Source organism: Syngnathus scovelli, chromosome 2 (assembly GCF_024217435.2).
Source record: "Syngnathus scovelli strain Florida chromosome 2, RoL_Ssco_1.2, whole genome shotgun sequence".
In the NCBI taxonomy this organism is placed as follows: domain Eukaryota; kingdom Metazoa; phylum Chordata; class Actinopteri; order Syngnathiformes; family Syngnathidae; genus Syngnathus; species Syngnathus scovelli.
The window spans coordinates 22,129,843-22,153,702 of NC_090848.1; the positions used below are offsets into that span (position 1 = coordinate 22,129,843).

Consider the following 23,860-nt stretch of genomic DNA (forward strand, 5'->3'; position numbering starts at 1 on the left):
TTTCGCTTTGCAAACACAACCTGAAGGCCTCTCCCTGTGTGTGTGTGTCCCCCCCCCAAGTTTCCACCCCATCCCACCCCAAACCTAGCCCACCCTCCTACCCACTACAATTCACCTGCCCAACAACCCCAAGGCCCTTGAGCACCCAATCCCCCACAGCCCAATTCCCTCCCTCTGTCTCCTTCATCACACACAGAGAGTCATTCCTGAGTGGGTAAATAGAGTAAATTGGGGCTGACCCGCAGGGTTAGAAGAGGCCGCGCTCTCTTTTCATGTCAAAGCCATCTGAAGGCTGATTGGTTGATTGCAGTGCTCTCCGCTTCCAAAAGGCTCCCTTGTGCTGTTGTAATTGCCCCATCATGCGCATGTACACACATCCACATACTGGCGCACACACACACACGCACACGCACACACACACACATCTACACACACACACACACACACACACACACACACACACACACACACACACCAGCAACCATGTGCACGTAGATGCATACAGACGCGCACACATATTCTTACAGCCAAATAACTTAATTGGTGTTAATTGCATAATGACAGTAGTGAATTGGCAGTGGGTCAGAGGTGACGCCGTTTGGAGAAAGGATGTTGAGACGATGAAGATGAGGAGGGCTGAAACTTGTAGTTCTTCTGCAATTGTTTTGGAGTTTCAACTTGAAGCCGATCCTTGACCTGACGGCTGATGGCGGCCCATTGGGAAGACACACACGCGCACGCACACAGATGGCTCTTTGTGGCTGGATGGATGTTCTACGCATTTACCACAAGGATTCAATTTGACTCTGTCAGCTTCTGTGGCTGAGTGTTAGTGTGCCTATGTGCGTGGGTGTGTTTGTGCGTATGTGACTCTACCAGCCAAGTATGTTTATGTCCGTGCAAGATGGCCGGGACAGCTGAATTGGTGAAAGCGTTTAAGCCATCATCATTACGGAGCTGTTGGTGATCGAGGCGTGTTTTAGTGAAGAGCATAATTGGCTCACTATAGTGCTGTGTAATCTTCTCATATTCTGTGAAAACAACGAAAGCTATGGTCATAATGGCCATGTTTCAGGTGGGACTGTTTTAATTTTATAAAGAAGCAAAAGCCCTATTTGGTACTTTACACATCGCCTACTCAATTTATTGTCAAACATTGAAAAGGAAATTAAAATACCTGCATCAGTCCTTCCCATTTATGTTATATCTGTTCACAGTCAATTAACGGTCGAACAGCTTTATTTTCTTTTGTCGTTAAGGCGACTTCAACGAAACAATGATGTCATTCATATTTTTTCAGTCGCCAACTTTCTTTGCGTGACTTCAAACACAAGTTCACTGTCATCAGTTGCACAGGCCTCACCCATGACTCGTTCATCCAATCAGATTTGCAAAACTGACCCATGAGACCTTCAAGGGCTGGCAAACTGTCGGAACTTCGAAAATTCCAAGACCAATTCAAGACTAAAACACCATGATTATTTTTGCAGGTGCCTTTTTAGATACTTGTGCATATGACTTTTGTTATATTTGAGAATTTATTTCCATGTCGCGCAAGTGGCCATGCTACCAGTCTCAATTTTAATAAAATATTGCCACACGCTTGAGGCACCGTTAATAATTTACTGCATGAACCCACCACCTGTTTGAGCGTTGTTGCCAAACACCCGATTGACAATCAATCACCCTTAAGCAATAACCGTCATTGAAGAGTGGTACAACTACTCAACAAGATTGGTAGTAAAATACAATCTAATGTTCGTATTCATCTTATATTGCAACGTGACTCTGCCGTTTATATTTTATTCCTAAAGGCAACATTTTTGATATGACACAGGTGTACCTAATTTAATGTGTAGCTTGTTCTCTTGTGTCTGGTATGTGCAAGATCGTTCCAAACCACACCTCGCTCAAGTGGAAACATTGCAGCATTAAGAGACCACCCGGGTTAAATTTCTGCCCTTGATAATGATGTTTGAACCCCTGCTTTTGCCCACATTTTGCAACTATTGGTCGAGCAGCTTGAATCCTTCTAGGTTCCTCGGTTAGCGCGCTTGTGTGTGTGTGTGTGTGTGTGTGTGTGTGTGTGTGTGTGTGTGTGTGTGTGTGTGTGTGTGTGCGTGCGTGCGTGCGTGCGTGCGTGCGTGCGTGCGTGCGTGCGTGCGTGCGTGCGTGCGTGCGTGCGTGCGTGCGTGCGTGCGTGCGTGTGTGTGTGTGTCATGTGTGTGTGTTGGAATTATAATATAATTGCCTGGCCATTTATAGGAGGAAGTGTTGGGAGGTTTAGCGTAAGATTTATGTTCATATTTTCTAGATATGGCTCTCTCCATATTAAATCTATACTTCATGAGGCTCCACTCCAGCACCACATTTCCTTTGCATTTGTATCTGTGTCAGCTGTGCATGTTCAGTCTCATCAACGTTCAACTCACACGGGGCCTGTCGTGCTTCGACTTGTTACGTCTGAATGCACTTTGTCATAGCTGCTGCATTTTTAGTGTGGTATGTGCGCATCCTGTATTGACTCTTTTTAAGTGGTTCTCCAAGCCCAGTTGATAGATGTATGGTTTTATGAGAGTTCCTCCGAAAGGCATCCCCCCACAGGCTCTTCGGGACACAAAAGAAGCTGTCACGCCGTGCTTTTCTGATCTCAGCGTGTGTTCATCCAGATGTGTGTGCTGATGCTGTGGAGGGTTTGTGCGTGCAAGTGTGTGTGCGTGTGTGTGTTTGTGTGTGTGTGAGTGCCTCCATATGTGGAAGAGCTGTCACCTGTTCCTCGCGCTGTCTACAAGCCCTGTCTCGGGGCGACTCTTTGATCTGGGCCTCAGGAGATTCCGACACTGTGAAATAGCACCGACCAGATTTACTCAATGAAAGAGCAGGACTTAACCACTGTTATTACACCCCCTCCTTTTTTTTTTTTTTTTTTTTTTTAAACATCACTTCTTGTCTCTGTCCCTGCCTCTTTTATTCTTAAAGTTGTGCTCAGGTCCACTTGAGTGTATACAAAGTGTTATGGAATGTTTATTGCAAAAAACTGATGTTGTGCAGTGTGTGTGGTTCTGCAACTCGGTAACTCATTTAAGTATATTCATAAATTCATATGATCTTGTGGCCAAAAAGCAAAATGTGAAAAGTCTCTGTCACCAAAGTAGACTTTCTCTGATCTGACTCAAAGCTGACTTTGGCATTCCTGTTCAACAAGGAGCAGAACTGATGCCAAGCCAAGCAGGTGCAATATGGTCTGTGCACTTCAGGGGTTCCAGTCTCTGTTTGCTTAACCACTGCTGGTTCGATTTAAGCACTCAGTTTGCTCAAATCTGGCATCACGCCCAAATCTTAAATTTTAAGCCCATCCTTATACTATGTCTTACATATCCAACATTCAGCGTGTCTTGCTCTTTATATCTAGTCTAGCAACATGCTTGTTGAAATGTTAATTTGTCAATTGTGTAAACTGTAAGGTTTTCTTTTCTCATATTCTTTGCACTATATCGCAATTTTTTTCCACAAGGTTTGCGCTGTTGACTTCATGACAGTCAAAATTGATTTAGTATGCTATAGAATTGCAATTGCAATTTGCCTTCAAAATTCCAAATGAGCCTACCTCAAGTTTGTATACGGGAAGAGCATTTATTTCCTCGCAGCTATTTTGCTCGACTTCTCCTTCAACTAGGTAAGTCGAGCGAGATGGCTGTCATCTGTCATTACAGCAAACTGGGGGAGAAATGCGGGCTATGCCATTTTAACTGGCCTACTCAAGGATGTGGGGTAATGTGAGTGATGGTTGAAAGTCACAATCTGTGACCTGAGAAAGCTCCTACTAAACATCAGCACATGACCTTGCTCGAGAGGCCTGAATTCTTTCAGCGTTAAGCCGATACTATTCCCAGCGTCGCCCAGACAAATGGAAGTTTACACACACGCACGCGCACACACACACACACACACACACACACACACGCACGCACGCACGCACACACACACACACACACACACACACACACACACACACACACACACACACACACTCACACTGACTCACAAAGTAACATTTCATACTGAATGAGCTGTGTGATTCTTTTCCAGTTACTGAAGGTCTGCAAGCACTTTACTCAATACGTTTTCACTGCTTATTTTAGTGCAGTGATGGGAATCTTTTTTTTTTTTTTTCTTTTTTTTTTTGCTGACTTAAAGTTGAAATGTTTAGAACAGCACATCATACGTTTTTGTTAAAGAAACCAGTGATCCTAACCTAGATAGCACATTTATATTCCACTTCTCAGACTTCCATAAACAGGGCGAGGACATGTTTACATACAATATCATCCCAGCTGGACGCTATATCATTCTTCCCTATCATAACAAAGCATATTTGCTTATCTTATGCTAGAAGTGCATCATAACCTGTTGCATGAATAACACATGAAATGTTAATCGCTATCTCGGAGCTTGTTTACGGTCTACGCTATGTTTTGGCAATAAATATCCCCAAATATATGAAGCTCTTTATTAAAACTGTGAACTTTTCATGGGTGCATTAAGCAAGCTGTGTCACTTTCTTGGATGCTTATTTACGACCGTCTCTTTCGTCATTTAAGCGTTACTTACGGATCCCTTTCCATGATGTTCTACAGAGCATCCCACGGAGTGTTTAAATGTTCAAGACGCTTTTACTGAATCAGTTTACAGCCCAGTAGAGGCAATTTAGAGTTCAGAGTATTCTGTCATAACTGCCTCAATAACTTATCAAATGTGGTCCTCCTCTGCTGGGAAGAAAAAAAAAAACTCTGTCTTTCCTAGCTCACTCCCAGTAACCCCCCACCTCCACCCCCCCAGCCCACCTCCCTCCAACGCACCCAGAGGCTCCAAAGGTGGGCATTCCCCTCCAAACCCGTCCTTTTTGATGATCACTTTTCCGTGTTTGCTTTATTGCCCTCAGATTCATGCCTGGAGGCGGTAGAATCCCACAGCATGGAGAATATCCCACACATGCCCCCCCCCCCCCCCCCTCCCCCTATGCACACTGTTTGATCTGACATTCGTATATCTTTAAAGAATCATTAAAACCGCGATCCAGTCATCATTGTTGTTTTTCCTATCTCCCTCTAGACTGGATTCATTTGGCACTGCTCAGAATTGGCACTTAGCTGCTTGGCATTAGGTGGAGATCAGTAGCAGACCACCAAGCATTGTAAAAAGCTCTTTTCCCCAGTGTGTATCCAATGTGTCTAATGTCCCGGGGCTCCTTCTGACCCGGGGGGGCGGCAAACAGACCCTGGCCAACAAGATGATTGGTTCTTCCTGAGACCGGACTTAGCTAGCATTAAGCATCACGCTGCAGCTGCGCTAGAACAAACACTCTCAGTCCACTTGACAGCAAGAGCTAACAATCCCGTTTGTAGCTACTCGTCCGTTCAGTTAAATCGGGTGAAGCGATGTGGTTTGCTTGTTCATGTGTAAAAAGGCCATGCTAATCGAAGAACTCAGAGTCCTAATTAAAGATGTGAGACTAAATCACATTTGCAATGCAGTGTTCTAAATGTTTTGCCTTTGGACCAATTTGGAGAAAGACAATAAGACCTCTCCAGGGTCTACTTAAACATTTGGCTCACATTCCAAAATGTCTATTTCCACGGTGTAAAGTTCACTAATCAGGCCTTTATTATCAATTTTTCTTACGCTATTCAAGCAGATGATCGTAAAATGTTTTGTGACTTTCGCTGCCTGTTGTATGACAAATCAAGGTCTGTTCCATCTTGCAATGCTTTAATAATAATAATAATAATAATAATAATAAAAACATAACTTTCGCAAAAGGTGCTTCTCCCCCAGCTGAGTAAGTGTGTTATGAGGGCAAATCAGTTAAAGGACATAACATGAACTGTGGGCAATAAAGACCAGATGGAGAAATGTTGAACGTGTGGGCCTGAGAGTGGGGACGAGGCTCGTTGGTTTAGGAGTGAGAACTGAAGGGTCGCTGGCTTTGGTGCCATCTTGAGAAGACATCAAGCAGACGATGGAGCCACTAGGCTATTACCACATCCGGAAATGGCTAAGGGCTGCAGGAGGAAATTAGCAAGGTCGTATTTTGTCTGACACACACACGCACGTGTAAAAGAGTTGCTTTTGGTGAATGAAATGTGTCTATCAAGTTTCTCCCTGTGATCGTGTCAGTACACGCAGTTTTGCGTACTAAACTTTCAAAGTAAAGTAAACATTGTAGTGTAACAACCCTAATACCTCAACCTTCCCTCCCATACCCTTATAAGAAAGCACTTTTGCTAGGCTTGCATCCACCAAATTTATTTTTTCAGATGGGGGTTTGAGGCCGTTACCATGTCAGTCAGCATGGCCTCTTATCAAATCATCAGACTACCCTCAGATTCTCTTTCCAGATGGAGGTGAGATTGGGCTCCAGAAGCCCAGACCCCCGCAGACACTGAGAGAACGGGTGCCTCCTCCTGATCTTCTACCTGATGGAGGTGCTTTAATGTGGGCTCGGGTTTCACTTTGTCCCCTCCGCCCACACCCCCATCAACTGGACTCGTTCTGGGATCTTGACGTACATTCAGGCATGTTCAAGGCTCAGTCAGAAACTTGAAGAGCCTCTGAGAAGTTTCACTCTAGGTGTTGCAAACAGTTGCTAGGCTACATAGGCAGGAAAAGCAAAGTAAACAAAAAGCAGGACGCCGAGCATCAGGTCCAGTGTGTTCTGTAATTCTTCTCATAATAGCAAGCTCTGACCCATACAGGAGCCCCGAGACTGTGGCTCACCACTGAACATACCCGCCTGCTTTATTATAGCAAAGTGCAAAGCCTGCCGTTGTCTATGACGTTGCACAGGGTCCCGCTCTCTGTCACTGCCACCGCAGAGAACAACTTCATGCCAGCCGCAGTGCCAGCTGACCATCATGTCCGGCCGCATTGCGTCTCTGCCTGATGCCGCCGGCATATCGCAGCCAAGGAAAGAAGCGTGTCTACCACAGAGTGGTAAGATTTGTAGGAGTTTCCTTCAGATGTCAAAGCCCCACTCGGTCGCTTCCTGCTTCTCCCGACAGTCATGTTTGCCATCCAGCTGTAGCCCAAAGTAGTACAAGGCCTGACGGCTTTACACCCAAATGGTCACTTCCATGTGACTAAAGGGAATAGCAATAAAAATGCCGCTTGGAAAATATTTGGCGACTGTGAATGGAATTCAAGCTGAGTAGTTTTTGTGTTGCTGTCACCTGATGTCTGAGGTTACTTCCACTGTTGATTGTGAAATAGATCCAATATACAGTAGAAGCAGCACAGCCCCGCAGGCATTCCTCTGACATTGTCTCCGAGTCCGCTTCAGCTAGTTGAGCTCCTGACAATTCTCACAGTAACGGAAAGACTGCCTCTTAAAATGCGCTCAGAACAAAAGAATGGACAAGGAAGGCAAGCTTGTGATTTAGAAGCTTATAGGAGTGAATGAGAGATTAGTCCGAGATGTATTTGGAAGAGAGAAATTAAGAGAGACGCGGGTGGGCGAGGAGGAGAGAGGAATTTGGGAGTGAAGAGGTAGAATTCCTTGCACCTTTTATTGTCGCTGCACAAACCTGTATTTAGGACCTGTATGAACACTATACTATTTATGATCTGCCTCGGGGCATTTTCAGCAATAAATGAGGATGTTGTGCTTATAGCACTTTTTCCTGGTTTCCTATCTGGTGCAGATGCAGTTGTAGGTACTTTTGTCCTGAGGTTTTGGACTGCTTGATGCAAACACATGCTCATGGAAGTTTATTTGTGTATGTGTGCAAAATGTATGAAACCGAAACCCTTTCATTAGGAGCAGGTTCTGTGAATTCCACCGGTATCATTAGTACCGAGACACACCTTGGCTGCGAAGCTCCCTACCATTCCAAGCAGGCCTCCATCATTCCTCACAGGATTAGAGATAGAAAAAGGTAAAGGGGGAGATTGTTCTCTTTTCATTAGGAGCTGGTTGTCTTTAGTCGTCGATGTAATTCTCTGTCTGTCTGTATGCAAGACTTAAAAAAAAGAGCTTCGACGCACACACCATCAGACTACTGAGCAAATGACATCACAATCTATGATTGTGTTTGTTTTTCTTTGCGCACTGGATATATCGGCAGGTTGCTTCTTCTTTGTGGTCGAGGTCTTTTTCTTCTTAATTTATTCAGTGCCAGCACAGTTAAAATACGTGTATAGTCGTCAATAGCAGTGAATGAGTTAAGATTCACTAGTCAGTCCCAGCCCAGTTAAAATAGACATTTGAAGTTTATGGTCGTCAATGGCAGTGAATAAGTTAAGATTCACCAGTCCACTGTCTCTGCTTTTTGAGGACATTCTGCTTTCCCATCAGTAGTCAACACCACCTAGTGGAATCTAAACTGCAGTTGTTTGCCTTCATAAAAAATATTTTTTTTTAACACTGGAAGTGCATATTCAAGCTCGTGTCCAGGCCTCAAAAGCATTTACAGCGGTTTGTGTGCACGCAGGTCTCGTTAGCACGCCGCACTCTGACATATCTGAAGCTTACTCATTCTTGCATGTTTGCTCAAACGAAGGAAATTATGCAATTAGGGATTGTTTTCATTCACTTTTCAGCCCTCCCTCTGCCCCCCACCAGCCACCGTCTTAGAAATGCCACTTTCCGCCTTTACCCCTCTGCCTCTATCCTCTTTTGCCAGTCCCACATACGTTCTCGTCCTCCTTCTGTGACAGCAGGAGATGGTTCCAATTTAGTCCGAGCCACATCCTCACTCACCTCCTTCATTAAAAAGGGGCATAATAGTGATTAAGTGGAAGAAAATGAGCACTTGTCATAAGAGTCCATTTTTAATGATTGAACAGTCACTTTGTTGAACATCAAAAGGGGGAATGGAGGATTGTGTGAAGGGGGGTTGTCAAAAGCAACATTTTGGTGTTAAGGGCGTGTGTCGGTCTGGCTTTAGTTAGAAAATGCTGGGAGATGGGTGCTGGGGTACATATGGGCAGAATTGGGGGGGCGCAAATCTGGCATTTTGCACTCTAATTCCAGCCAGCCTGGAGGCCTGCGGCGCTAAGAAGGGCCTCACTGTTGCTCTCTGGATCAGCCAGGTATTGCTTACATAAAAAGCAAGTGAAAACAGCTGTAGGGATAATTAGCTTGATTCTCCATTACATGCCATGAGGGCCAATAACTAAAAAATTGGGTTTTGTTTGGGTTAGAGCTGCAGCCCCATCTAGGAGGAAGTTGTAAAAGTCGGGAAGAAAAAAGAAAGGGTAGGAAAATGAGAAATGAAGAAAAAACAGCTTGAGTAAAGTCTTGAGGCTTTTGCTTCGGAGGAGATGCATTTGACTCCTGAGATGACACACTGTAGGCCTTAGTTTTTAAAATCTGTTTTATGTGTTGCTTTATTTGTTCCACATTAAATGTTAATTATTATTCCCGGGCATTTGTGATGTCATGTAGGTAATGTTTCTATCGCTAAAGTTCTCTGTAACAAATATTTAGGCTGATTTTAGGGCTTCGAATCGTCTTAGAATCAATTATTCTATCTTTATCGATTCCTTGAATAATGAACCACAATAAATAAATTGAATGAATAAATACAAAATACGTATATTTTAGATACATTTTAAATATATGAAAAAACATTTTATATAAATATAAAATAATTTGAAAAATATTTTTAAAATAAGTCCTCAAACTGATGAACCAAAGGGTGCCAAATGAAAATTATGTGGTGGTGGGGGGGGCTTCATTTAATAGTTCATCTTAATATTGCAGTCCAACAAGCATGAACACAAACATGGCTACATTGCCACGCCTTCCCTCATTGTGAATGCGGCCACTGGCTTGAGTTTATGTAGTGAATGCATCTGCTGTGTGGTGTTAGAGAGGTGTTGACAGAAAAGAAAGCGCCGTGCTCTTTGAGCACATCAACAGGTCACGCTCTCTATTATGCTATACCAGGGGACGTATTTATTGATTCTATTCTAAGTGCAGACGACAGCAGAGAAACTTGAGTCACAAATTTAGACAAACTCACATTTGGGTTCGTACATGGACGTTTTTGCATGACAAATGATGGCACTTTCATTGCACCGTCTGCGTATTTACTCCTGGTTGTAACGGATGATCATCCAAAAAGCCAATCAGAGTGTGAGTAGCACATACCATGTGATCCATTTTTAAGGCCACACTAAGCTCTTATTTTTTCTCGAAAATCAAAATGATGATCACCTGATCAAATGTGTGTGACCCACAATAATAATGTCAGACACCAAATAATATTTGGGGGCATGTGGGCTGAGCCGCCCTCATCATGATAGACACTTTTTTTTCAACAACCCTCAGGAAAGTAGTGATTTTTTTTCCTGACGTCTGTGCTGCCTGAATAACAGACAGGTTCCTAATTGAGTCCCCCCCGCCCCCTTTTTTTTTATTATTATTAATGAGCACTTGATGTTTGGGCTGCTGCCAACTGCGTTTAGAACATTCTTAAGGAGTTCTGAAGGCTCGCCAGACATTTCGGAAAACAAAGCGGTAAAGAAATGGAAAACCTGATAGGAGACGCCAAGCTTTTATTTGTCCACTACCGAGCAATGTTTTTGTAGCATTTTAAGATATGACAAATTACCTTTAAAAAAAACACATGCTACGTGATGAATCTTCATATTACTGCTGATTTTTGTTGTTGTTTTTTCTTGGTATTTGACCTCTCACACAAAGACTTTTTTTCATCCTGTTTCTGTCAACAGCTGCTTGGACAACCGGTTACCAAGAGGTCCAGTGATGCATTCAGATGAGCACGACATTACCACCAGATGTGACATGGACTTATAACTTCTGATAAATTCAGAATGTCGTCTTCTTCTTTGCTGACATATGCCATGACCTTAATGTAGGGGAGGGGGAGTGGTCAGCAATGTTGGGCTCTTGCTTGAATGTGCCCCCTGCCTTTATATCCCCTGTTTGCTAGGTGTGGAGGATTGTGGGCAGGCTAAAATGTTTTCTTTTGGGTTCTGGCTTTCGGACAATTGAGCCACCACTTTTCATATGAATGTAGCCAAGCCAGTAGAATTACCTATCAACTTTTGGTGCAGCGATATTGTGTAATCTTCTGCCACTGCACTGATTTTTTGGACTTTTCACAACATGGACCTCACCCTCAGATCCACCAAGACCTTCTCTACTATGTATGGTGCCAATGGAGACAGACACATTCTTCTGATATGAAACCAGATCAGAATCTTTCATGTTCTAAAGCGGAATTGCAAACTGAACCGAATTTGATGGTCTTTCTCCCGTTTGCTTTGTGGGAGAGACTGAAATTCTCCCAAATCAGTTTGAATGACACTTGAATCAGAAAGGATCAAATTACAGTTACCGTATTTTTCGGACCATGAGGCGCACTTAAAAACGTTTCATTTTCTCCAAAATCAACAAGTTTTAATGTCCTATGTATAATTTTTTTTAATAGACCCAATAATGAATACGGTGTGCCTAATGGTCCGTAATGTATAAACAGGAATAATATCTATGTTGAGCCTGCTGTGCATTTGTTTGATGAAACACTATCATGTATTCCTGTTTGTTTTTTTACATTCATTTCATATCCTAGTGCCACTACTTTTGTTTTTGAAAAGTGACGTTTATTTTTGTTTGTATATTTATTTTGTGTAGTGCATGATATTCACCAGGAAGCAACTTGTAAGGTGAACAATTGGATCATAAAACCTTCAAAACAAAATATATTAAGTGTGAATCTTCCCAATCTCACCTTTTGATTTTTCTTAAACACAATTCCAAAGATTAAGTAAACAATACATTGCAGGGAAAAAAATGAAAATTGATACTTGCACAACTGGCTATTTACAACTGTAAAAGAGAAAACAATGACTTTGGGTTTCTTGAATTCATGACAATATCAGCACAGAGCACATTGTTTTTATCCAACTCTAAAATTATTTGTTTGCTACGGTGGAACAATGTATACTGTGTTTTTTTTTTTTTTTTTAAATATTGCTTATGTGTGTGGGTGGCGTTAGATCTGCTTTCAGCAAGACTCCGAATGTTTGTTTGAAGGCGCTCACAGTATTCACCCTTGACTTGTCCCACAGTGTTTTGCAGTGGTCAGCATGTTTCCTGTTTTTTTAATAAACTTTGCTTTCACAGGAACAACAAGGTGTCTTTTAGGCGAAATCATGTCAATAACATTGACATTGGCGGTATTTGCTGGCCAAAGGGAGTGCAGTAATGGCTATTTTCACAAGATTATAATTTCACCGCCGCTAATGGCACTTTCAACAATAGACTTGAAGTTTTTCCCAGTTTTCATGGTCTACCAATTCTTTCCCGCTCTCATAAACTGATGTTGCCTGGCTTTTCTTCCTGAGAGAATGGGGGTGGGTGCGGAGGTGACGGAGGAGGGCGGGTGCTGAGACACTGGTGCGGGTGGAGCAGGGCGGGATCGCAAATGCGGCTGAGATATTCGGGTAAGACCAGCTGCTGGATGCACCTTGGCACGCAAGCCTGCCAACAGCTGACTTGCAAAAACTAGATTCTAGAAAAGTGTGTGTCATCAAACTTTCTGTCCTGTGGCTAAACTGTACACTCTATCATTTGTTTAAGTCTGATTGTTGTCCGCCATGTTTCAGAAATTATTTGTTTGAGCACGTCCTACTTGAAATATTTATTTTTAGCTGGCGTCAACTTAAGCAATTTACAGCGTCATGCTGTTGTGAAATTAATAAAACACTTTGACCTTCGACACCGGTCGTCTGGTTCACGGAATAATATTTGAGGTGTAAGACTGTGGATCTCTGCTTTATGTTTGTAGATCACGTAGCGTGGAATAATAATTACAGTATAGGCCGCTATCCTGGAAAGGCCCGAAGGTGATGAGAGCAGCCTGTAAAAGCACACGATACCATTTTTCTGGGACGAAACTCAATCTGCTGAAGGGGAAAATCCTCACTCTGCTCTGGAATGGATAAGGTAATAGCCTCAGGTGCTTTTTCAAGTTTATTTTAGGTAATAGAGAGGTTTGTTTTGTTACAGCCTGCCCCACCCTCGCCTTGCTCCTTCTCAATTCAACTGTCTGTGGCGTGGGAGAGACTGCGCATGCGCTAGGTGGAGGCCTCCTTGCGCGTTCACGATGCATTGTGGGAGGAGGCCACACCAGCAGGTGAGAGAGGCAAAGAACTCAAGAGAGGAAGCACAAGACGTCTCTAGTCTGCTGCACTTGAGCACACACACGCGGCGGAGGAGGACGACACCCGGGACCCTCGGCAAAACTCGCGGCTGTTTCTTCTTTTATTTGTTTGCTTGTTTGTGATTGCTCCTCGTTGCAGCGTGCACGCGCCAAGACGCACCCTTTGGAACCTAGTTTTTATTTGATATTTTTGGAAGACTTTTGTTTGGAGCTGACCCCCGCACTGTCGCGAGGCGGATGACTGGTTGCCACGGTTTGGACTCGGGGATTGGCAGAGACGTCCTAGCGCAGAATGGGAGCTAAATTGACAAGTCGCTCGTGGCGTGGAGCAACGCGTGGATCTTTTCTCTGGTAAAACGCTCAATGACTTGAGAGCGTGCACGACTTGGATTTATTTATTTTTCTATTATTACTGGATGCCCTTCAAGTAGAATCTGTTTAAACGGTTCCCCCCGTTAAAAGTGATTTCGAACGGCCACTGACATTTGTCGCGTCAATCCAGTGTGATACATTTTTGAAAGAACTCCTCTCTTTGACTCATTAATTGCCTGATTAAAGTCTTCGGTCAAGTTTCGCTCCTTACTCCCTGGTTCGACGCAAGGAGCGCATCCAGGTCTGCATATTTTATTGTGATTGTTTGGGGGTCTCCAAATCTGAAGGACTTTCAACTTTATCTCCAACAAGCGTGGGCGACAGATTGGGATAAAACAACGGGAGAAAGGACGTAAATTATCCAACTGTCCGTACTGGGATTATCGGTTTGACATCGTCCAGCTCTCCGGTGAGTATAGCGTTATTGGTCATTATTTTACAAGTGCGCCTTTTTGCATGTGGAAAACTTCATTTCGTTATTTTTGTATTTATTTTTAATTCGTATATTTGTATTTTTATTTTTGCCCTATGTTAATCAAACGACCCATAACCTACCTTCCACTACTTTTACAAAGTGTTGCAATCATTCGTCACTCATATGATATGAAATAAATGTTAAAATTACATTTATTATTATTATTATCGTTTCTCCGCGCTGCTATAAATCAAAGCGTAGTAATTGGCTCCCTCTCCTGGTTTGAACATCAGTACGGAGAAACAAAGACAAGAGAAAATTAGATAAATATATAAAACCGCGCGGAGTTCATTTAAGGGTTTAAATGGGTGTTCCGTCAATGAAATGAAATAAATAATAACCACGAATGTCGTAATACGTAATAACTTTATTTTGGCCCTGGCCCATGTTGTCTTAGTGCTTCTTAATATTTAAATAGTTTTGAGATTAAACAATTTCCTTATGACCTGTGGAAATGTTCCGAATTCAAATTACTTGACTCTACCGTCACTGTGATCATTTTTGACGACGTTCCTCTGATTGATCTCTAACGGAAGTGCGCTTAATTCGATTACACTTTTAGGTCCACAAATGGGTGTGCTAGTTATCAGTCAACAGGTCAACGAGCAGGGCCACTTTTGTTGGGGTCAAATGTTTTCCAAGGGGGGAGGGGTGGGGGGTTCACCGACTTCAGAAGCCCGCAGCGCCTCCAATTCGCAAGCGCACAACTAACTACATCTTTTAAATATACTCTAATACAGGTAGAATTATTTTTTTGTAATTTTTATGCAAATATAATAATTTGATTGGCTGCAAATTTACGTCACTGCACCTAAGACTTTGTTCCGCGTAGAGTGGTGGGCTCTTTGTGTTTGTCTGGTAATCATGTAGAAAATCTCGCTGCGTGATAAAATAAACCCTCTTGCTGCTCCATTTCGGGCACTCAGATGTGTATCCGCATTTTTCTAGTCCTATTTATTTAAAAAAAAAAAAATGCTGAGCATCACAGGCCTCAGCATCACCCGCTTGCGTGCCCGCCCACCCCCACCTCGTGGCCATTCTATTCTACTTTGACTTTACCATTAAATACAATTTGTATAAAATAACACTTATCTGTTTTGAAAGTTAATAATATGTAGCCTTTTGTTATTTTTAATTTAATTGAGTATTGAGCACATGTACACTTTTAGTTGTTTTCCATTTGTATGTACATGTATGAGTATTGGCTGCATACAATTAAAAATATAATTTTAGTACATAACTCATTCATGATATAACCTCCATTGAACATGTTTGTCTTCTGTGCATGAAAACTGAACTGAAATTTCTGTGAGTAAATTAAATGGTCAGGAATGCATCAGGCTGAGATTTCAGGGCCATTGTCCTTGTTGGCTTCCATGTCTATCATGTGATTCACACTCAGCAGCTGCAAATATTCATCTTAGTACAACACTCAAAGCAGTTGTGCGTATGAAAGAGTTCATGAAAGTATTTCCTGCAGCATGCACAAGTAACAGTGCACTCGTATATGTGTGTGTGTGTGTGTGTGTCTAAGCGTGAGTGACATGTTGCTCTGTCATCCCTCAGATTGGCATGACGATGAAGTTGGGACTGGATTGCGCGTGTCGGCCGACCTGCTGGCCTCTAGGAAGACTTTTGGACTCCAGACACTGCGTCTTTGCACTCACACTGCTTACACTCCTCATGCAGGTGGTGGTGGAGGCCAACTCATGGTGGTATGTGTTTGCCCGTCTGTGCAGTGTGATATTTTCAAATTTGTAACCATGCAAGAGCATTTTGCTTTTTGCTTTTCTTCTTTATTTTTTTTTTATTTATTTTTTTTTTTACAAAACTCAAATGTTTTTGTAACGCTACTTGGCTTCAGTTTTACCACAACATGCTCACATTAACATTTCGGGGAAACCTTTCTTTCTCCCCCGTTTTCATTTTTCATTTTTTACCAAGCGAAAATTATAAATAATATATAAATGCAGTATGTGTGGTTTTCCATTGATTGATCTTAGTCAAAATGTGTGTAAGCATCCCCATGTTTGACATGCATCGTGTGCTGTTCTTCAAAGGAAAAACTGAAAATCTGTGCCCGCTGCTTTTGAAAACACCACACCATTTTACACTTGAAAATCACAAGTCACAAGAATTATTCCTATTAAAAGATAAATTCAATTGACTCTGCCAGTCATAATACACATAACAGGCATTTTTGGACAAATCAGATAAATTCTCACAACACCCTTGATGATCCCTCACGACACGCTTGTTGTACACTTTATTATCACAACTCGGCTCACAAAGAAAATTGAATTAAAATTTGCTTCGACTGATCAAGTGAAGGCATCAACCATGATGTAACAATAAGCAAAAAATATTTTTTATTATTATCGTGTCGATACTGTACAAGTTGAGTATCGAGTCAAAGGCCCACTGGCAATTTGACCGAAAAGTACAAACTCTGTTTGAGTTTTCTCTTTGAGAAAACGTCAGGGGTAAATGATGTAGTAGGGTAGCATGTTTGCATAGTGTCTATGTAGACTATATTTTCCTGTTGTGTGTGTGCGTGCGCGTATGTGTGTGTGTGTGTGTGTGTGTGTGTGTGTGTGTGTGTTCCGTTGCAGTTCCCCCAGTCGATCAAGTTACACGAGAGGCTAATTGTCTCTCTCGAGGGGCTGAGGGATGGGCCGCTCGGATTGTCCTGTGGCCTGCAACCAGATGATGCACCGAGTAGTGCTGCTATTTCTTAATATCCCTCTTTAAATCGTTATTTCACAAGTCGGGCTGTGAAAATGTGCAATATCAACTGCGTGAGAAAATCGGGGGCAGTTTGAGCGCTTAAGGGAAATGGACCTGAACTAACCAATGGGGATGGCTCAAAAGTATGCTAAATTTTAGTCGTGGAAAAATCCTACTAAGGTTTAATGTATATGTTTGTTTTTTTTGGTGGGGGGAGGTGTCTTAGAAAAGTAAAGCCTTCCAAAGGCTGTAAAAAGGAACAAAAAAGAAACACTCAGTCATGGGACATTGGTTCTTTAGTTGAACCGCTCCCAGCTCAACTTCTTCGACATGCGAGGAGTTGAGCATTTCTTTATTTAACCTGGTGTAGAGCCTCAAATAAGTGTTTGACTTCTCATTGTTCCTCCTCATTTCCTTCTTTCCTACTGTGCACTTCTTTTCTGCCCGCCACTTGCGTGCTTGGCCCTGCCTATCGCATAACTTTTCAATGCAATGTCATTAAGATTTAAAGCTGCTCTGAGGATTCGGCCGCGCAATAAAAATGTTCCAAGTCTGAAAGGCAGAAAACCAATCAGCCGTTGATTATGTTTTTTTTTTTTTTTTTTTTTTTTCGCTTTTTTTTGTGGCTTCTCATTTTTGGCTTGTGATGGTCCTTGATTGAAACCACCTGCGTTGAGTCCACTCCCCTTTTTTCATGCAGGTCTTTAGCCATGAACCCTCTGCTGATCCCAGAGGCCTACATCATCGGTGCCCAGCCGCTGTGCAGCCAGTTGGCGGGCCTCTCGCAGGGCCAGAAGAAACTGTGCCAGCTCTACCAGGACCACATGCAGTACATCGGCGAAGGCGCAAAGACGGGCATCAGAGAATGCCAGTACCAGTTCAGGCATCGGCGCTGGAACTGCAGCACGGTGGACAACTCTTCTGTCTTTGGACGGGTCATGCAAATAGGTAAGCGAGACGAAGACATTTGGAAAGTGACGCGTACAGAACCGAAGGTTAGCTCGGTTCAGTTTTGAGCGTTTCTCTAGTGGATGCGAAGTTTGAAAATGAACTTGTGGGTCTTTGATCCCTCTGTTTACGAAACAAGCTTGGATTAAACCGCTAAATGTTTTCTTTGGCTATGTGCCTGCATCTCAGGAAAAGGAAGGAAAAAAAGTTGACATCAAGTTTTGTTGATCATAATCTTCCACATGGATTCCAAGGAATCCAGTCAATATGTTGCTGCAGTTTTGACTTTGTGGAGATATTTCGTAGTTTTGTCATGTTTAAAGGTTTGAAATACTGTACGTCTCTGCTGCCACCCCATTTTGGAGAATGGAATTTACTTTGTAGTACTTTTTTTTTTTTTTTCTCAACCACTTTGCAACAGTGGAGCCTTTGAGTTTCTTTTATGCTGGATAATGCACATTTCATTGCACAAGAAAATAAAGCAGCTGAAGGTGTGGATGATCTGGAGTAACAGAATGTGGTTGACCTCCATTGAATTGGGATGTCTGAAATCTTCTGTTTGAGTGATTTGAATCAGATAGCAAATATGCGGATATTAGCAGAGGTCTGTTCTAGAATTTCTTTATCGGTGCGGTTTACGTCGCCTGCTGGTGATGCTCCACAATCGTAATTTTTAAACATGCTCTCCTCTCCATGTTGGTCGACTAGTCTGACTATCTGCCCGCTGTCTGAGGACGCTGCTTTTGATTTAAAAACGAGCTCGGAGTACAGCTACTTTGCATTTCTGGTTTTCTTTAGCGTGGTTTAAAGGCGAGGCAGCGGGGAAGGGGTAGACACTCGAGACTGTCGGCAAGTGTGACACGACGCCAATATTCAAAGGATGAATTAAAAAAAAAAAAAAGTCAAGCAGTTAATAAATCCTCCTTTGTCGACTCAGCTCCTTCCAGGATATCCCAGCTGGTTATAGATCAAAGCTTTTAGCGGGCTTCCTTACCCAAACTGCTTCTTGCTGTTTTTGATGCCTCACTTTTGATTTTCGAGAGTCGTCTTTTCCTATTCATGTCTTGACAAATCTTTTTATTTTCTCCTTTCTCTGTCTTTGTCCATCTGCTTTTTCATTTTTGGATTTGTTTTTGGGCTGCAAAACTCTGAGATGTTCGATTCCATTTTATATCAGACACATTGTCTACAATTCTCCTCAGTTTTGCTCTTTGGTGAGAATGGTGTGTTCCAAACTGCTGAGGTGCATTTTGAGTTTCTCTCTTTTTGAGAAATAATGAGGTAGGGTGGGGTTCGCGGGCAAAAAACCCTGAATCCGCCACCCGTGACAGACAATGTGAAAGAGACCTTGCGGTTTTCCATTTGGGAAAACTCAGCTGTTTGTGGGCTGAGTTCTTTGTCACCGGAGGGCGCTATCCACTCTCTGGCTCAAGCTCAGTCATAGCAAAGCATTTTTCAACATGTTTGACTAAAAGCCTGCAGAACTGAATCAGGTGCCTTTTGTAATCGTTTGCGCACAGGCAGTCGAGAGACGGCCTTCACCTACGCCATCAGCGCAGCGGGGGTTGTCAACGCAGTGAGCCGCGCCTGCAGAGAGGGGGAGCTCTCCAGCTGCGGCTGCAGCCGTGCCGCTCGGCCCAAAGACCTGCCGCGAGACTGGCTGTGGGGCGGTTGCGGAGACAACCTCAACTATGGCTACAGATTCTCCAAGGAATTTGTGGATGCTCGCGAGAGGGAGAAGAGCTACCCCAAAGGCTCGCAGGACAATGCGAGGCTTATGATGAATCTGCACAACAATGAGGCTGGAAGAAGGGTACGTGCACAGACACGCGTTTAAAGCTCTTTATGGTTCTGAACAGTTGTGAGTTATAAATCCCCGTGCTTTGGCCTTTCTGCATGCTTTGAAAAAAGCCCAAGCTGGAAATAAGGCAACAAGGGTCAATCAGATTCAACAGCTCTGTCCGCTCTCCCCCGCCGGTGCTGAGATCTGTGGGGCAGATAGCATCACTCTGACAGTTCTGGGGTTTCATTTTCCTCCCCAAACATCTTGAAACCACCTCAAAGCAAACGTGGAGCCAAAATATCTCTAGCCAGGCGGTTGTCTTTCGAAGAGTGGACTGTTTTGTTCTATTTTGCATTGCACAAATGTGTAGGATCAGGACAGCTGGGTTGTTCTATTCCAAATCACCCAGTGGGTTGATCTGAATGGAACTTGATGTACTCGTTTATAGTGATGACACAACACAGAGTGTCAAATTTTAGATAAATTGAAGCTGGGGCTTGGGATCTACGGCTCGGCAAATTTTGAGATTTTTTTGGCAAAAAGGGGCCGTGGCCACCTACTTTTATATCTCAGCAACAACTTGGTCGACGTTCACAAAGCTAGTATCGGAAAGGGAAATCAACAAAGATCTCAAGTTTACGATCATTTAAAAGATTGCTGCATAGTTTAGTAACTTGACTGTTTGCCCTTCAAATTTAACCTGTGGATCAATTTTTCCTGAAATGTCGCACATGTTCTCTAAACCACAACACGTTTCAGAGATTATTTTTATTTTTTGCTCTAATTGCAGCAGTAAAGAGCAGCTACTCACGGATTTTTAATGATTAATCATCATAGCAAGGTGGCCGTGACCTTTTTTTGCCCAACATGTCAACATTCGCCCAGGGGTAGCTCCCAAATCCTTTCTTGGATTGACCTAAAATTTAAGATTTTCTCTTGCACCCTATGAACAAGTTCACTAAGTTTCATTAAAATCAAACACTGCTTGGTTGATTTGGCACTGAATGACCCAGTTGTCCAATTTAATTTAGACTGTAGTATAGATAATTAAGATGACCCATGATTTACTCACTTTCATTCATTGGTGGTCTCCTTCCTTCTCCCTCAGACCGTGTCCGACCTCGCAAACGTGTCGTGTAAGTGCCACGGGGTCTCGGGCTCGTGCAGCCTCAAGACCTGCTGGCTACAGCTGGCTGACTTCCGCAAGGTGGGCGACGCGTTGAAGGAGAAGTACGACAGTGCCGCAGCCATGAAGCTCAGCTTACGTGGGAAGCTGGTGCAGATGAACAACAAGTTCAACCCCCCTACAAGCCATGACCTGGTGTACATCGAGTCCAGTCCAGACTACTGCCTGAAGAACCAAAGCACTGGCTCACTGGGCACAGTGGGACGCCTTTGCAACAAGACCTCGGAGGGGATGGATGGCTGCGAGCTGATGTGTTGCGGTCGCGGCTACGACCAGTTCAAGGCCCAGTTAGTGGAGCGTTGCCACTGCAAGTTCCACTGGTGCTGCTACGTCAAGTGCAAGCGTTGCACCAAAATAGTTGACCAATTTGTCTGCAAGTGAGACTAGAGGAGAGTTGCAGACGATGGCAAGTAAAGCAGTCCAAGACCCAGAAAGAATGGAAGACAGAAACTATATAAATTATATTTATAGAGTTAAACAATTATGCCATTGCAAAAAGACTTGACTCCCCCCCCCCCCCCCCCCCCCCCCCCCCCCCCCCCTAACAAATCACATCTTCAGGAGAGTATCATGAAATATTTATTGAGATTGTTTTATTTTGGCCCAGCTGATTTTTTTTTAAACCCCCAGCAAGTGCCCAAAATGGATGGAAACACCTTCACCTCATCCCAACAAGTCGATTAATCCCGGAAAATATTCCTTTTGTGAGATCCGTCTCATGGATAGCAAAAATTGGACCGTTCCTCCCTTTTCTAAGAAAAAGTAGTGTGATACTTGACGCACAGTTGACTTCACGCTCCTGCTTTGTTGTACGGCCGCGTTGACAGGAGAATGCTTGTGTGTCGTATGGATGGATGTGTTTTCATGGGCCCCTTTCCCAAGCCAGCTCTCACATCCCCAATCCTAACTTCTCCTCACTCAACTCGGGGAGTGCTTGGTGGTTTGTGTGAGTCTATTGAGGGAAAAATGGGTTCAGACAGAGGACGGTTTTGGGGGCTGGGCTATTTATTAAGCTTTCCCAGAAGCCTGAGCAATCGGCAGGTTCTGCAGAAGGCCCCCACCATTATGCACTTTTATACAGAGGCCTTTCCTGTCTGTGTGTGCCTGTTCGGCTGTTTTGTTTTGTTTTTAACTGCAGTGCATCAGTTAATATATCAATATTATAGCCAACACTGTTTTCCATATTAATTCCGATTATACATTTACCATAGTCTACAACACATAACCTGGTTTGAATATATATGGGCAGTTTTGATTACATTGGTGAAATAGTCAATGTCGTGTGTGTATATAGTATGTCTATCCAACCGATCAGTAAAATGTATTTATTTTTCTTTTGCCAGATCCACCATTATAGCAGCAAAACATAAATTCTTTCGTTCGACACTCGGGATGTGAAAGTCACTTTTAAAGTTATCACTCACTTTGGCGGCTCTTCACTTTTTTTTTTTTTTTTGTAAAGGGAAATGCACCTTATTTGTCCACTCGTGTTTTTCTTCTCATTCATGTCCACTGTTGGTGTTCGACACATCAGATGGTCCAATTCACAGTAGTAGCACATTTTCAATACCACTCAAAGCAAAGCATCTCCAGCAGCCCACCTAGATTTATGTATATTTATAAGCTTCCTTTGTCAGTTTGAGGTTTCTTAAACTTCATGTGTAATAGCACGTATTTTGTTACTTTTTACAAATTGGCTAAATGCTCTACTTTGTTTCAATAAACATATAAAACCAGAATATTTACTCAGATCGTCTTTGACAAGTTGTCTTTTTTTGACTCGGCACACTCGTCTATGTGACAAAGTAGGAAGCGCTTCATTCATAAAGTCTTAAGGCAGCTTCCATTCAGTTGGTCTCCTCATCTCCGGTCAGATGTGACACATTCGAAACGTTATGAAATGACAGCTGTTTCAGCTGTGCGGCAAGAAAGCACTTGCTCGAGACCTAGAGATGGGTTGCCTCCAAGGCATCTTAGTTGTGGTTATATTGTATGCAGGGCTCAACAGTCCGCTGACAGTGGGTCAGTAAATGGAACCATTAATCATATTGTTGTCGGAAGATGGGGATTTTCAGTGTGGGCAGACGGACTGGGACCGCTTGGAAAAAGACTGGGCCTTGTCAAAAGGAGAACAGTAGAGAAGATTAGGTAATAAGAAACGAGGGATCACACGAACGGGAGAAACGTGAGAGGAGCTGCAGATAATGTGGTTGAATGAATGTGCAGTTAAAGAACTAATACAAAGTGGCTTGACAGTTGTTGGTGGTGGTGTGGCATTTCAGTCTGGTGTGGGATGCTCATTCGAGCCACTTTATTAGGGACAACTTCACATTGTGATGGCAGCGCTCCACATAAATGAGAACATCAACGGAATTATTTCTTGATGTTCAAGTATAACCTCGTGACGGGAAAATGAAGCTTCAAGATTGCTTCATGAACTAGTTATATTTTGTGACTACTGTAAATTACACTGTTTGTTTAAATAAAGGGGTTTAAGCAATGTCAAATAAGTCATTGTGCTTTCATACCAAAGTTGAACAGAGTGCCAAATAGAGTAAAAATTAAAAACTGCTTCATGAAGCAGATTTGAAGCTTTGTTTGGTGACCATCATAACGAAAATGAGCATGCGTAATTCTGTCACTTGTGGCTTAGAAGTGTGTGTTATCTCCCTCAAACTTCCATCTGCATGTGACCGTCAGGGACAACACGCACGTGATGCACAAGGCTCCTTGAAATGCTTCAAGCCAGCATGACTCGGAAAGGCACAACAAACTCCATGTGCACCGTGATCTGACGGTGGAGAAAACTTAATACCTGCAGGTGCCCAAGTAGCCACTTTGCTCAGCTTCGTCACCTTTTTCTTTCAGGGTTGGAGTGAGAATGTGCGTGGCTGTGAAAATATTTTTCTGCCCGCCTCCATGCAGAACAACACTTTCATTTGCAGGTTGTGGTCACGGAGTAAACGATTGTTATTTGGGAATCGTACACATAATTAAAACCTTATCCCTAGTTTGAAACCCTATTTTGAAACCCTAACGCTAGTTTGAAACCCTAACCCTAGTTAGAAACCCTAATTTGAAACTCTAACCCTAGTTAGAAACCCTAATTTCAAACCTTAGTTTGAAACCCTAACCCTAGTTTTAAAGTTAACCGCAAGTGTAGGCACACATCCACA

At 43.0% G+C, this 23,860-nt stretch overlaps 2 protein-coding genes across 5 annotated transcripts in view; both read left to right on the forward strand.

Annotated features, from left to right (window-relative positions):
- Positions 1-13,729, forward strand: part of LOC125988874 (ELKS/RAB6-interacting/CAST family member 2) — a 135,833-nt gene extending 122,104 nt beyond the window's left edge. For 3 of the 4 annotated variants that reach the window (XR_011086506.1, XR_011086508.1, XR_011086507.1), the window contains 2 exons: positions 10,738-12,976; positions 13,040-13,729. The gene's annotated coding sequence lies outside the window, so the exon portion shown is untranslated. Of the gene's footprint in view, positions 1-10,737 lie in introns of all 4 variants that reach the window. The other variant, XM_049754587.2, reaches the window with a different exon arrangement.
- Positions 13,212-22,433, forward strand: LOC125988925 (protein Wnt-5a). The gene is made up of 5 exons (XM_049754758.2): positions 13,212-13,974; positions 15,607-15,755; positions 17,468-17,715; positions 19,236-19,528; positions 20,607-22,433. Exons 2-5 carry the CDS (start codon positions 15,613-15,615, stop codon positions 21,063-21,065), a joined length of 1,143 nt encoding a protein of 380 aa, XP_049610715.1. The 5' UTR covers positions 13,212-13,974; positions 15,607-15,612; the 3' UTR covers positions 21,066-22,433.
- The last annotated feature ends 1,427 nt before the right edge of the window (positions 22,434-23,860 follow it).